Below are 14,036 nucleotides of genomic sequence, written 5' to 3'. Positions count from 1 at the left end.
GAGAGCTCAGCACTCACAGATATAAGTCCTTAAAGGTAAGAGACCATATTGTGCCATAAATTTTGAAGCACAATGACCCAATGATTTCGATGGGAAATTCTGCTTAAAAAACTGACTGCACAAAATGTCCCACATGCTTTCTACATCTTGCAAGACAGAGAACATTGGATCATTCAGATTACTGCTGCTTACTATTATGTTGATTTTGAGCCTGATTCTCCTCTCATTTATACCAGGGTAAATCAAGAGTGATTCTAGGAATTCAATGGAGTTACACCTGTGTACTACAAGGGTAAGAGAGAATCAGGCTTTTCGTGTCTTTCCAGTGCAATTTAGGCCTTGAACCATATTTGTAAGACTGCATAAAATAGTTACCTCCTTGTAGGGATAGGAATTCGTATGAAGGCTTTGTATCTCAGCAGTTCCCTGTGAAATTCTTGAAAGTTCTTGAATTTCCTTTTCACTTGCCATGTAAAATCCCCATGTGTGAACTCAATAGTGTAAACATTTGGACTTGGTACCTACAGGAAAGGATAGCACCAGTGTTTCAGTACTCAATGGGTAATCTTCTAGCATTAAAAACTCTATAGAGTTTAACATTTTTTATTTAAAGATATAGCCATTTCTTATTACTTTTAGTTATAATTTTTATTAGACTCTAAACAGAACAGGCAAAGATTATTCATATTGTCCTTGATAGAGTTATTCCCATACAGACATTCATATTTTCTAAAACTCACTAGCTGTTTTACAGAAAGTTAACTTGTATGTGATGTGTTAACATGGTAATAGGAGCATGAAATTAAAAATGGGATTGGGATTTAAAACAATGTTCCAATAACATTCACGTTCTGACCTTTTTCGTTGAGGTAAAGCGTTCTACTTCCAGAACTCGGACTTTAATCGGACATCCGGTTAGATATGTCTGTATATGAGGCTCTTTGAACCCTTGAGTGTTATAAATTGCAGAGAATGGGATGCCCACTGCAAATGACCATAAAATAGCAATTAGTTTAACACTATTTTAAACTATGAATAAGAGTGTAATAGCCAAGGGATAATGTAACAAGTTAATAATGATTATATAAAATCTTGAAGTTCTGTAATTTTATTTTTCCCCAATGCATATCATGCCTTATTCAAATATATTGCACCTAAGCTCATAGAAGCCTTCGAATTAAATGATCTGACATTAAGCAAGTTCAAATGCCAGATATAGCACTTTCTTATCATTAAATAGGGTCCATGGTTACCTTGAGAAATACAGTAAAACCTCAGCAGTTTGCACAGAGGTAAGCAACACATTCCATAATTCATGCACCAAATGAACAGCCTCACCCATCTCCTCAGCAAAGATTTAATAGCAAAGTGCTGTGATGAGTTCTTCTATCACTAAGTCTTCATCCATGTTATAAAATATATTACAGGATGTTTACTGATGTATTATGAGGTGTTATCAGGAATAATTAAAATTAAATTACACTTGTCAAATAAGTGAACAAAAAGGTGTTTTGTGTAGCAAGGTTTTTTGGTGGGGGTTATTTGTGTATGTTTGCAGACTTACTCATTCATCAACTTTTGCAATTTGCAACAGGTCACCCAGATACTAATGGAAATTGTAGGCAAGACAAGAAGCAGCGTTTGACCAGTTTTAAGGTAGCTTGTACGTATTATTTTAAAGAGTTCTGACTCCGCTAAGTGTCAAAAACCTCAAGTAGATTAGAAAAAAAAACATTAATCCTGTTTAAAAAACAAAAACAATCAAACAAAAAAGCCAACCTGCCTTTATTAGATAGCTAGAAATGCATAGATGACAGACAGACAGGTGCAGTGATGAGCAGCTGCTGTGTCAAAATGAAATGAAGGGTTTATACCTTAAACACAAAACAAATGAAAGGAAATCCAAATTAAATCTTAAAGCTTACTTAAGGCCTGATCCAAAGCTTATAGGAACCAGTAGGAGTCTTTCCACTGATTTTAATGGGCTTTGGATGTGCTTCTTATGGCTCATTCCTGCTAAGCAACTCCTACGAGGTGCTCTGAATTCTCAAATCCAGGTCTGATCCTTCATGATGCTGAACACCCTCAACTCCCAGTTTAGGTTGAGGGCATCACTAAGTTTTTTGTAGGCATCACATAGTACTTTGCAAGATGACGCCATCACTTTAAAGTTTTCACAGCCCTAAAGAACCAAGCACAGTTTCACGAGGGTCCAAAAGAGCTTCAAAATTCTGGCCCACTCTCTCACACTCTCTCCACCCACACTCCCTAACCCCATCTAACTGAAAGCTTCATTTTCACCTCAGCTGCACTGCATTTCTAAATCCTAGTGGGACATATGGTGAAAACAGATGGACACTAACTCACCAGTTGTTTTTGGATCATTTAATATGTCAGCATCCACCTCTTCCCCTTCAAAGTGGAGCTCCCTGGTGTCCAGGTTCTCTATTAAATTGCTCATGTCTGCAGCAATTTTCTTCAGCGTCGAAGTATTTACTCTTCTTTCACTGCTCAGTGACATCTTAAATGCTCGCTCACGAACGACACAGGGGGCTGTTCAAGGGAAGGGATCAGCAATGTTATTGTTTCTGCAGCATCATACATGATAGGTTCAGGCAGATGCAGGTGAATCTATCTGTGGTTAGGTGCCTGGTATGTGCAGACCCCTGGCCTCCCCACCATCTCTCTAGCAGGTCAAATGGAATGTAACCTTGGATTCCTCCAATCTCTCACAGCCTTTGGAATGCCCTCTACATGCATATTACAGCATGGCTGCCCCCTGTGGACACAGAGGAGGACAATTTCAACGGAGTAGGGAGGACTCAGCAGAAAAGTGAATGCAGCTTTAGGCTAGAATGGAAAACTTCCCTTTGATGTCAATGGCAGCAGGACTGGGGCCCCAGGACATTTACATTAAAGGTTATGTGTTTCCCATTTAAAATACTGATGATTTAACTATGAGGGCTTCATCGGGATTGGATGACACTCACTTGGAATATGTCTACACAGCATCTGGGAGCAAGCCTCCCAGGCCGGGTCAACAGATTAGTGCAAGGGCTGTAAAACTAGTTGTGTAGGTGGTGCTTTTATGTTGCGGGTTGGGCTGGAGCTTGGGCGCTCAAGCCTAGGGAGGAGGGTGGGCTCCAGCCTGAATTGCAGTGTAAAAGCACTGCCTACCCTATGATCTTTAGAGTGCAAGTCCCACTAGCATGAATCTGTTGACCCCATCTGGGAGGCTCTCTCCCAGATGCTGGGTAGACATACCCGTAGAAGCACCCTCTTGCTCTGATTTTAAATGGAAAGCAAAGAGTGAACTTGCTCAGTCAGTGCATTAATGTGCAGCTAATTGTGTAATAAATCGTACATGGGATAAAAACACAAAATACAACCCATTGCCCTGTCTGGTTCACTACCATTACCAGCTACAACTGATTCATACATAGCTAAATTTTCAAACCAATGCTGCACAGAGAAAGAAACATCCAAAGTCAGTAGAGGTTGTTACCTGCTTTTTCCTTGGTGATTAAAAGAACACAATTCCTTGTATTAAAGAATCTTCTAAGGCCTCCACTCTCCTAGTATCTGTGCACAGGGCTGGCCTTAGGGGTGGACCACCCAGGCAGCCGCACAGGGCACCTGGCGGTCAAGGGGGCGCCATGCGGCAGTGCAAACGTGTGCACTGCTGGTGTAGTGTCAGAAACTGCTTCCTGGGGAGCTCCCAGATTTCTCCCTGCTTCCTCCCAGCGGAGGAACATTGCGGTGCGGGGGAACCGGTGACACACAGATACAGCTCACCCCCACCTCCAACATTCCTCCGTGCTCCCATAGGGGGTTTAGAGGGGGAGCGAGGAGCAACACCAAGTGCTCCATGCATAAAGGTCACTTTCCCCACCTGGGCTCTGCTGTGCGGCAAGCATCAGAAGCTGCTGCTCTCTGCCCTCCCCTTATGCAGCCTGGTTGGAGAAAGTGACCTGGATGCAGGGAGCCCTGACGTCGCTCCTCGCTTCCCCCACCACCCAGCCCCCTAGGGGTGCACAGAGGAGCAGCGTTCCAGGGGAGAGCGGGCAGCAATGTCAGCTGCTCCATGCACCCAGATCAGTTTCCCCACGTGGACTCAGGACGGGGGTGCAGGGGTTAGGGGTGAAGAAGGTGTAAAAAGAGGGGCAGTGCCTGGGGGTGCAGGAGGGGAATGCAGGAGTTGGGGCAAAGGGGAACAGTGTAGGGGTTAGGGCACAGGAGGGGGCAGGGGTGAAGGGGGTGCAAGGGCTGGTAGTGCAGGAGCTAGGGGCAAAGGGGTGGGGGGGTGCCAAAATACAAATTTGCCCTGGGCGCCATTTTCCCTAAGGCTGGTCCTGTCCATGTACCTCACAATCTTTAATGTATTTATCTTCTCAACACCGCTGGGGGAGGGGAGCAGTGCCGTTATCCCTGTTTTACAGATGGGGGCCCAAAGCACAAAGAGGCTAAGTGATTTGCCCAAGGTCATACAGGAAGTCAATGACGGAGCAGAGACCCAAGTCACAAGCTAGTGTCCTAGCCACTGGACCATTGTTCCTCTCTAAAGGGCTTGTTACAAGTTACACAGCACTTGAGTAAATCTCTGCATTGTTAATGAGCGGCTACACCTAATACTCTTTATGTTAGTGGAAGAAGCAGGTGGTGAGCAACGGAAAAACAGCATCAGAGTCAGGTCATCTGCAACTAAGCAGCAGCATTTGGGAAGGCGCTTCCTGCAATTATGACTAAATGTACTCCCTACCTCCTCGTTCCCCTGTTAGTAACTTGAGTCAGTGGAAAATCTGGAGAAAACGAGACATGACACAAACCTAGTAAAATCTTACATCACTTTTTGTTGCTACTGGGTTTGGTTTGGTTTTTTAAGATTTATTTTCCTTCGGCCCTACTGTCCAATTTGCAACCCTCATTAAAGGTTCAGCAGGGCTTACCCACATGAATAAGCTCATGGCTTCTGTTGGACTTCTGGTGTGAGTGCAGCTCAAAATGATTAAAGGATGCAGGATCAAATCCCTCGTCCTTAAACACAGTTATGTTTAACCCCAAATAATATCCTTCTACATGTCAGTATAATAAGAGTCCCATCAACCTTTGTAGGACTCCACAATAAACACGCAGCTTGACAACTACACTAAAAAGGCTCAGTGACAGACTGTCAGCAGGCGTGAATCAGAGTGGTTTTAAGTCAGTCAATGGAGCTAAGCCCATTTATACCAGCTGAGGATCTGCCCCACTTCAAAGAAATGATTTACAAGAGTCACATGTCATTTCTGCTGTTAAATTTCAAACAGAATATTTGCCATGATTATTAAATCGTTTGCTTGGAAAGGGGGATTTGTAACTTTTGGAAATAATTCACTTCACCTTTTAAAACAATAATTCATGTGTTTAGACACATTTAAAGGAGTTTTGTTTTGTTACTCTCTTGAAATAAAGGTAATGCTATGTAACTCTAAAAAATAAAAGGATTGGCTGCGTCAGAAAGCAAATACCCATATTTCATGCAGGCAAAGCCAAGAAACACGGGGTCAGATTCTCCACTCGGTTACATTAGTGCAAATCCAGAATCAGTTCGGTTTCATGTGTGTAATAAAAGTGTGAAATCAGGGTCATGCCTAGTGCGTCAGTTCTTTGTGCGTGATTTTTAAGCATGTTAGTGGTTCTGACACCTTCCAATCATCCATGAAGCCGCTTATGTCACAGTAGCAAAGAGTCCTTGCCTGGGCTAAAAGGGATGACATTTCCAGCTACTTGTAGATTCATTGAGGACTCTCATAGACTTGTCAGATGCCTTTCTGTCTAAGTAAACACACCTAAATACCTCTCTGCCCCGTTTGTCCAAGGAAGGAAATAAAAAGTATAGCTTAAAATGCAAAACTACCAAACCACACACTTTCATCCTCTATTCTACATCACTATACAGCCTGGCCTTTAATGAGAGTTCTGCATTAACCTAAAGAACAATGTTACACTTCTCCTTGTCATGACCAGATGCAAAGGCAACTCACTTGTGCCCAGGAAACCTACATTTTGTCTCCTGCTGTTTAGAATGGTTCTACTATGCTAGCTCCTTGCATGCCTCTGCCTAAGCTCTTCATATGGTACGTAAACCACAGTCATGGGAGCAGATTTCCTTTCAAACCTGAAGACAGGTATGCTGGAGTCTTTACAGCCACAGTTGACAGCCCTTTCAAACCAGCCAGAAAGGCATATTCGATTATGGTGGCACAATTTCACCCCCGTGACTCCAGAGAAGTTTCACCATGTGTGTATGTTTGATGACTGGCTCCATAGAATTATAAAATTCCAAATGCTTCCAGATCAGAATATACAGTCCACTAGAAAACATGGGTCTCCCAGTGCGCTCACCTCACCAGACCAATTACTGACATTACAGAATAACACAGAGAAGTTTATAAGTGTGATTTCATATTGAATACAGGACCTGATACTGCACTGCTAACATCAGTAAGAGCTTTGCTTAGGCTCGTGGATCAAACCTACAAGATAATAGTATATTTCATTTCCTGCCCCACTACCATTATGATGTGAAATTATTTTACTAGGACATTGCCACTTCTAACATATGCATGCCATTAAGGGATGGCCACTAGCAGCATAACACTGCATATTTATTCTATCTGCATTTATATCTGGAAAGGAAATAGAATTTTCTTCAGTCTGAAAAGATGCGTTTTATCCTTCTAAGTTCAGCCCAATGAATCATGATGGCAACTGGGCTTGCAAAAGAGCCGGGTTTACGTGATAAAAGTTAATATAGACACAAATAATGATTTTCCATCTTTATCGCCCGCTGTGCAGGTGATAAAGACTTGACTTGAAGAAATGGCAAACAAGCCATTAGAGATTATGTCAAGGATGAATATATACAAGGTGGGTTCGGTATTGATCATAACATCTTCACCTTCTCTTCGTTCTTTATCGTGCCAGGCACAAGAGTCCTGCTTGTCAGATGAATTGACATAATAAGTTAATGGGTAAACTATTAACAAATGTATGAGTCCGGTTATTTGCTAGGGGCTGCAGCAGGCCTGTTTGCCAGTGAATAACTTAGGGAAGAATTCTCTTTTGGCTACATCTGCTTTCACAGTAGCAGCCAGACAGTACAAGTCAGCAGAGTGCAGCTGGCACAGGCAGCAGTGGGGGTGATAATTTGCTGCTGGTACAGACGGAGAATCCCCTGGAGCAATGCAGGTGCAGAGATGGAAGTATGGCTCCGTGAGCCAGAATTCTCTCCCTGGGACGGGGCAGCAACATGCATTCCTTAGTACAGGTCATGTCCCTGTGGCAAAAATCTAGCCCACAAGCCATAAATTACCAGCTCAATTACTACCTATTCCCTGTCTCTCTCCCACCCCGACCTCATCCCGTATGTGACCTACTTAAGGGCTGACCAGAATGGCAGCTCCTAAGCACAGGGGCTGCTACTGAATTGCTGCCACCAGAAGCAACTTGCTGGAAAGGCAACAGGGAGGAGCGAGGAGCGAGCAAAGTCATGGCTTGCCTCTTCCCCACTACATGTCAACCATGAGAACGGGCTGGCCATACAGAGGGAACAGCAAATTACCCCTCCCTGCCACATACACACAAACAGCACAACCAGGGCTCTCTGAGAAGCACCAAGTCTCCCCGCCACATACACACAAACAGCACAACCAGGGCTCTTTGAGAAGCACCAAGTCTCAGTGAAGGGGCAGCATGCCTCCATACTGCCCTTTACAAAGAGCTGAGTCCAACAGGTGCAGTTTAGCTCACTAAAACTTTCGCTAGAGAACAGTGGATTGGTTTGGCCTTCTTTCAAATACCTGAATATTGTGAGCGTGAAAGCTGACCACCACTCTGAACGTTATTGGGCTCATGTATTGCCTAGAGGCTTAAAACATGGGTTGGGGGGGAATCCATTGAAAGAACAAGGTGTGAAGTGGAGCAGAAATGAGGGTAGAATGAAAAACAAGGAGAGAGAGAGAGAGAGAAAGAGACAGACTGTGAATACAGAATCAGAAAGAGCAGAGAGAAAAATTCTAGGGCAAAAAGTAAAATACTGTACATGCGGCATCCCATTGTGCCAGCCCAGTTTCTAGCAGAGTTCTCTCCCTAATAACGTAGCTTGCTCCACCTGCGTCACATTGTCTGTCTATCATAGAATGTTAGTACAAGCTTCTCTTCATCTAGCAAAACACAGATCTGAAATCCTGACTAACCCTTGAGAGCAGGATTTAATTACAGGAAGAAAGGACTGAACAAAAATGATCTTTATTAACCCTGAAAAAAGTGCGTTAGGTTTGAAACATCTCAAACGAAGGGTTGCCAATCCTGTAGTTTTATCATGAGACTCATGAGAGTTGGTTATGTTATTATGTTAGCTAATCGATGCCTTCACCACTTTTTAATGAGGTTATACTGCTGACACAAACTATTTTAAACACTTATCAAAGACAATGCGATAACCTTAATTTAGGAAAAATTCAAATTAGCAGTGCTGGCTTCCAGCAGAAACAGTGATTTCCTGTTAATGCTTCCCAGCATATGATGCTGTGCATGCACTCTCATCCTCACTGAGACAAGCACTCCCACAATCACTGCTGATTAGCCTAATTTCAGTTCTCATGACCTTTCTCTCACCTTACTGGCCTTTCAGTGAGGTTTCTTAGAAAAATCCCCAGTTCCCATTCTTGGTTTTGTGTCACAGCACACAGCACTTTGGCAGGACACCATGTTAAAGTCTACTAATTCAATTCCTGTGTACGGTGTTGAGAAGACAGAACTTGTGATTTTCAGAGTCTTGAGCAAGAACAAGAGCAGAAGAGGGAAAGAAAATAACTGAACTATGCATTCCCTTTCTTCCACCCCTGCTGCTCATGAGTTGCTGCTGAGTTAAGCCAGGATCTCATAAGGCCCCCAAACTACATTGCCCTCAATAATCATTTGCCCTGCTTGTGATGAAACCTGCCTCTGTCTACATTCTTCCCAATTCTTCATCTTCCAGTCTTGAAACTCTGGATCTGGGCTGCCACTGCTTCCCACAGCTCCCATTGGCCGGGAATGGTGAACCGTGGCCATTGGGAGCTGTGGGAGGCCGTGTCTGCAGACAGTCAATGTAAACAAACTGTCTTGCGGGCCACCAGTGGCTTACCCTGATGGGCCTCAGGTTGCCCATCACTGCTGTATAGGGTAAGGGCCTCCAACCCAATGACTATACCCTTAGGAGAATGACATAGTGTCATTCCACAGCCCTCCAACAGGCAATGGACATCCACAAGGAGGTCTTGCGGGTCATGGGTCCCTCATATTCTCTGCTAAGTCTGACTGCCACAGGAAAGCTAGCATGTTTAAGCAGACCAGATTTGTACACTTTCATCTAAATAAGGTTCCTTTCCTGTTCTCACCTCACAGCTGTCACGTGCATGGAAGATCCTGAAGGATACTTCTATTTGGGAAGATTCAAGACTAGGCCGTTAAGAATTCTAAGGCAAGGCTACAGATCTGAAATGATGGTATGAGCCTGGCTTCCACAGGAAGAGCAGATTAGGAACTCATCTCATGGGAAGAACAGATTATGCTATGCAAAAAAGGCAACTTTTAAACCTAATTTTTAATGGAGTCTCAACAATTTCTTATTGAAAACTACAGGCACTAGCAGGGGATCGACTCCATCACAACTGAAGATGGCATTTAAGGGTAGGGATTTACAAAAGTGCTCAGCTTTGGTCTAATTCTACACCCACTGACTTCAGTGATAAAAATCCCATCAATTTCAGTGAGGGCAGAGATAAGCCAACATTGAGATCTTTAGAAAGCCCCATCCAGTCTCATTAAATGTGCTTAACACATATTTTGACAGGCTAACATGCAGGCAGAGCCGTGCATGGAGACTTTTTAAAACCAGGTGCAAAACCAGCAGAAGCCAGACCAGACTACACAGAGATGCTACAATAAAGCTGGGGGGTTTTTTAATAGCACAGAACAGTTCCCAAAACAGGAAGTCATTTATGTTGCAAAACATTCCTATTAGTTCAATAAAAAATAGACTTGATCCAAAACTAGAATATCAAAATCAAACAGCCATCCAGTTTTTGATTCAGATTGGATCCTGGATCTAAATTTCATGACTAAGGCCCACCTCTATTCAAAATAAACATATTACAAAATTATTATTGAGAAGTACAACTCATGAGAAAATCTCCAGGAGCAAGAATTCAATATCTTGTTCCTGATGACTCGTAGCTGCTACCTTTCGGCTATATTGGGTTTATATTATTGATTTCTATAGTTCTTCTTGTGAGAGACACTCATTGGCAAGCCATGAGTCAGCTAATCTGCATAAAGGGAATGCTTAACCATTGGCACCAGAAATCCTATGACTCAATCATATGAATTAGACTCAGAGTTGGTAGGGAGTTTATAAGCCAGATTCTGTTGTAAATCACAAGTAACTCCATTTAAATTACTGCATATTATTATTCATTATCTGTACTGGTAGCACGAATGAACCCAAGTCATGGACCAAGACCCGATGGTGCTAGGTGCTGTACAAACACAGAACAAAGATAGTCCTCTGTTCCAAATAGCTTACAATCTAAGTATAAGACAACAGACAACAGATGGATGAAGGCAAGTAGATGGGAGAATGCAAGGACACAATGATGGTCAACAAAATCTCAGCACACCAGTTGACTAAACCACCTCTACACTAGAAAAATTACCTTGTTACCGATAGTGAGTAATAGCAACAGGTGAGCTGAATGAGCACTGAGCACCGTTTATCTGCAAGTGGGTTCTGATGCTCTGGGTCAATATCTAGCTGAAACTGATTCTTTCATCTTGCAACTGCACAATTCTTTATCATTGATCATTAGTACTTATCATTCCAGTGGCAATAAATGACTCACCTAGAAATAACTGTTTATGGACACAATTAAGTGTCTGTTACAAACTTGACTCCTTTCTACACTTGTGACTTCTTTCCTCATGTTTTGCCCTATTAGTTCATTTCATTTTTTTAGTCTCCTCTCTGTATCAAAGATTGATCATCTTATCCTTACATGCATTGTCTCATCAGAGTTGGTAGGGACTCATATTTAAAAGAAGTGAGAAATCTGCCAGTTTTCCATTGCACTCAGCGCATTTCCCCACCCTTGGGACCTGTCTCAAAGTCATGCTGTTCCCTTCCCAATGGTTGGTTTTTGTTTTAATGCTTTGCAAAATATGCATGTTTATAGAAGAACACCTGATTCTGACCTTGCAACAATTTTACATGATGTTACTTCACTGGCTTCAACTGTTACTCCAGATTTACACTGGTTCAAGTGAGATCAGAATACAGCTCTATAGGTCTGGACACATTTTAAATTATTGTTTTCTTAAGCCTATAATTTGCAAATAATGGGCTAGATTCCCAACTGGCATCAATCACGGTAGCTTCAGTGGAACTAAGCCAATTTATGCCAGCTGAGAACCTGGTCCTTTAGCTTTAGGAATTGGTGTATATGAAAATAGATACATATGAAGAGAGTAGAATATAATTGGTTTATGGACCTAAAACCTTTAGTGAGTTCCACAAACTCTAAGGATGCACTGAGCAATGGATTTTGCATTTGGATCTCTGTCAAATCATGCACACAGACAGCTCTCTATTGGCTACACATCTAATTAAGTTCATAAAAATAAGGTATTCTTCCCAAAGTCAACAATAACTAATATGCTAAACTGGTTCCAGAGCTGCCTTATTAAAAGCTGCATATTTCCTCTTCAGAGATCCTCCAGGATACTCATGCAGATCTGAGGCTAGCTGTTTTAGCAGAATACAAGCATATCACCAGTTAATAATGACTGCTGACAGTCCCTCAGATAAGTAATTTGTCCAGAATTTTGGAAAGCTGCTTCTGAGGTGAGAATTTAACACTAGATAAATAGGAAAGAACTAAATACATAATTTACAAAGTTACTTTTGATCTTTAGTCCATGCACCTTCCAAAGAGCTATGTTTATTTAACTGGCCAAGGTAAGCAAGGACCTACCCTCAACTTTATGGCATTTTTTTCTGTTTGTCTGTCTGTCTATAATGCAATAATGTCTGAATGCTGTGCCTGACCAATTCTAAAATTTCAGGGAACATTCTAGGCATCAACAGGCAAAACCCTATTGATTTTAGGGAAAATTGTAAAACCAGAAGGGGGAAATAGGGGACACATGGAGCTTCTGCCATCTGGGTAGATGAGCCAAGAGCTTCAATTGAACCGCTTCAGTAACTGTGGACTGATCGAAGAACCACCTGGTGGCAGCCATTAGCACCTTCCTGCATAACACCACACCCCTTCTCAGCTCTACTCAATATTTGAGATCCTAAATTAGAAAGAAAAGAAATAAGAATAGTGGTAAGAAAGGAGGTAATGGGGGGAAGGGGACATTGGGAGTGCACACAGCATCCTTGGCACAGGGAGGGAAGTTGGAATGGGGGCACACTGAACCCCTGGTGTGAAGTGGGAAGAATGGGGGAAAATGAGGGGGCTGAGGACATGGGGGACACACAGAGCCCCTGGCAGGTGGCAGAGGGGGGAAACTGGGAGGGCACACAGAGTTTCTGTTATGTGCAGGGAATGAGACAGCACACAGAACCTCTGGCAGAGGGGACTGGAAGAACCTGGTATAGAGGATTGGGAATAAACACAAAGGCCTGCCAACGCAGGGGAGGAGGGCAAGGGGGATATTCAGAACCTCTGGCAGGGGAGGTGGTGAGGAGAGTTGCAGGGAGTCCCTGAAATAGAGGGGAATGGCATACAGGGCATAGATGTGGCATACAGGGAGCTTGTGGGGTCAATGGAGGGATGTAAGGAGCCCTGATCTATGCTATTCACTTGGCCTACAGAAGCAACTAAGCGCACAACCCTCTAGTTTAGTTGCATTTGGAGTATTAAGATTTTCCTTGTCTATCATAAATAACAGCAAGTACCTTATAAAACCAATGTGTGATTTTAATTATTATTTTAATGCTCACATTACAAAGGAAAACGCTTCACCACCAGCTCAAGTTTTATATGTCATTCAACACTGTTCTGGGATGGGTAGACAGACAGATTGCCACCTGCCACGTTGTATTTTCTGCATTAAATTTCACGTGCTATGTGGTGAGTGACAGAACTGGAATCCAATCTGGCATTTGAATCCAACTGCATTTAAGTGGATTTAAGGCATAATTGGACATATTACAGTATTTCCCATAACTCAGAAGAGCCAAATTCAGCCCTGGTATGCTGCCTTTAACTAAGCTGCACCTACTTACTCCAGGGCTGAATTTGGCACTAGATATCAAAATTTCATGCACCCTTCTCAGTTCTTTATGAAGGGTAGTCTAGCAAGACAACTCAGCTGCCCACTCCCCACCCTTGCCTGCTCATTCCACATACCCCTACACACACTTGTGCAGGTATTCACTCCCTACACACAAACCAACAATGAAAATAACCCATGCAGAAGCATAAGGAGGCACCTTGGCCACATGCTCCTCTGTTTGAGTTCACTGGGCAACTGAGCTCCTGTTATTCTGCTGGCTGTCACATTGACCTCCACTAGTGATATTCTGTTTCCTCTTTTACCCTGATGATTTCGTTAACCTCCCTATATGAAGAAAAAGGAACTCCAACTCCTGTAAATTCCATTTTCCCAGACTGCTACTCCCTGGTTTAAGTAAGTGCTATATTCATTGCGCTTCTGTTTCACATGACCTTGATGAACTTATGCTCTCAGAGATACACTAAAGATAGTGAGTTACGATTATGATAAATGTATTCAATTTTCTTGACTTCCTTCCTACTGTTGCAGAAACACCTTTCGTTCTAAAGCCCTTTGTAACAAAAGAGAGAATACAGCTGAGTCCAGTACATAGTATGAAATCTACTTCCGTTCTGAAAAAAAAATCTAGCTCTCTGGTCAACTCACTTAACAAATTGCTACATTCACCATCATCCTACTTATTACTGATACTCCAGAGTCTTTCAAACTTC

At 42.7% G+C, this 14,036-nt stretch overlaps 1 protein-coding gene across 7 annotated transcripts in view; it reads right to left on the bottom strand.

Annotated features, from left to right (window-relative positions):
* Positions 1-14,036, bottom strand: part of PLD1 (phospholipase D1) — a 125,772-nt gene that overhangs the window by 77,448 nt on the left and 34,288 nt on the right. For all 7 annotated transcript variants that reach the window (XM_038416834.2, XM_043492206.1, XM_043492207.1 and 4 more), the window contains 3 exons: positions 2,368-2,553; positions 857-984; positions 376-521 (listed from right to left, as the gene is read on the bottom strand). In XM_038416834.2, coding sequence (XP_038272762.1) covers positions 376-521; positions 857-984; positions 2,368-2,521 — 428 coding nt within the window. In that variant the 5' untranslated portion in view covers positions 2,522-2,553. The remainder of the gene's footprint in view (positions 1-375; positions 522-856; positions 985-2,367; positions 2,554-14,036) is intronic.

This window comes from Dermochelys coriacea, chromosome 9 (genome assembly GCF_009764565.3).
Source record: "Dermochelys coriacea isolate rDerCor1 chromosome 9, rDerCor1.pri.v4, whole genome shotgun sequence".
In the NCBI taxonomy this organism is placed as follows: Eukaryota; Metazoa; Chordata; order Testudines; family Dermochelyidae; genus Dermochelys; species Dermochelys coriacea.
The sequence above is the reverse complement of the archived record's forward strand: the minus strand, read 5'-3'. Positions and strand labels throughout refer to the sequence as shown.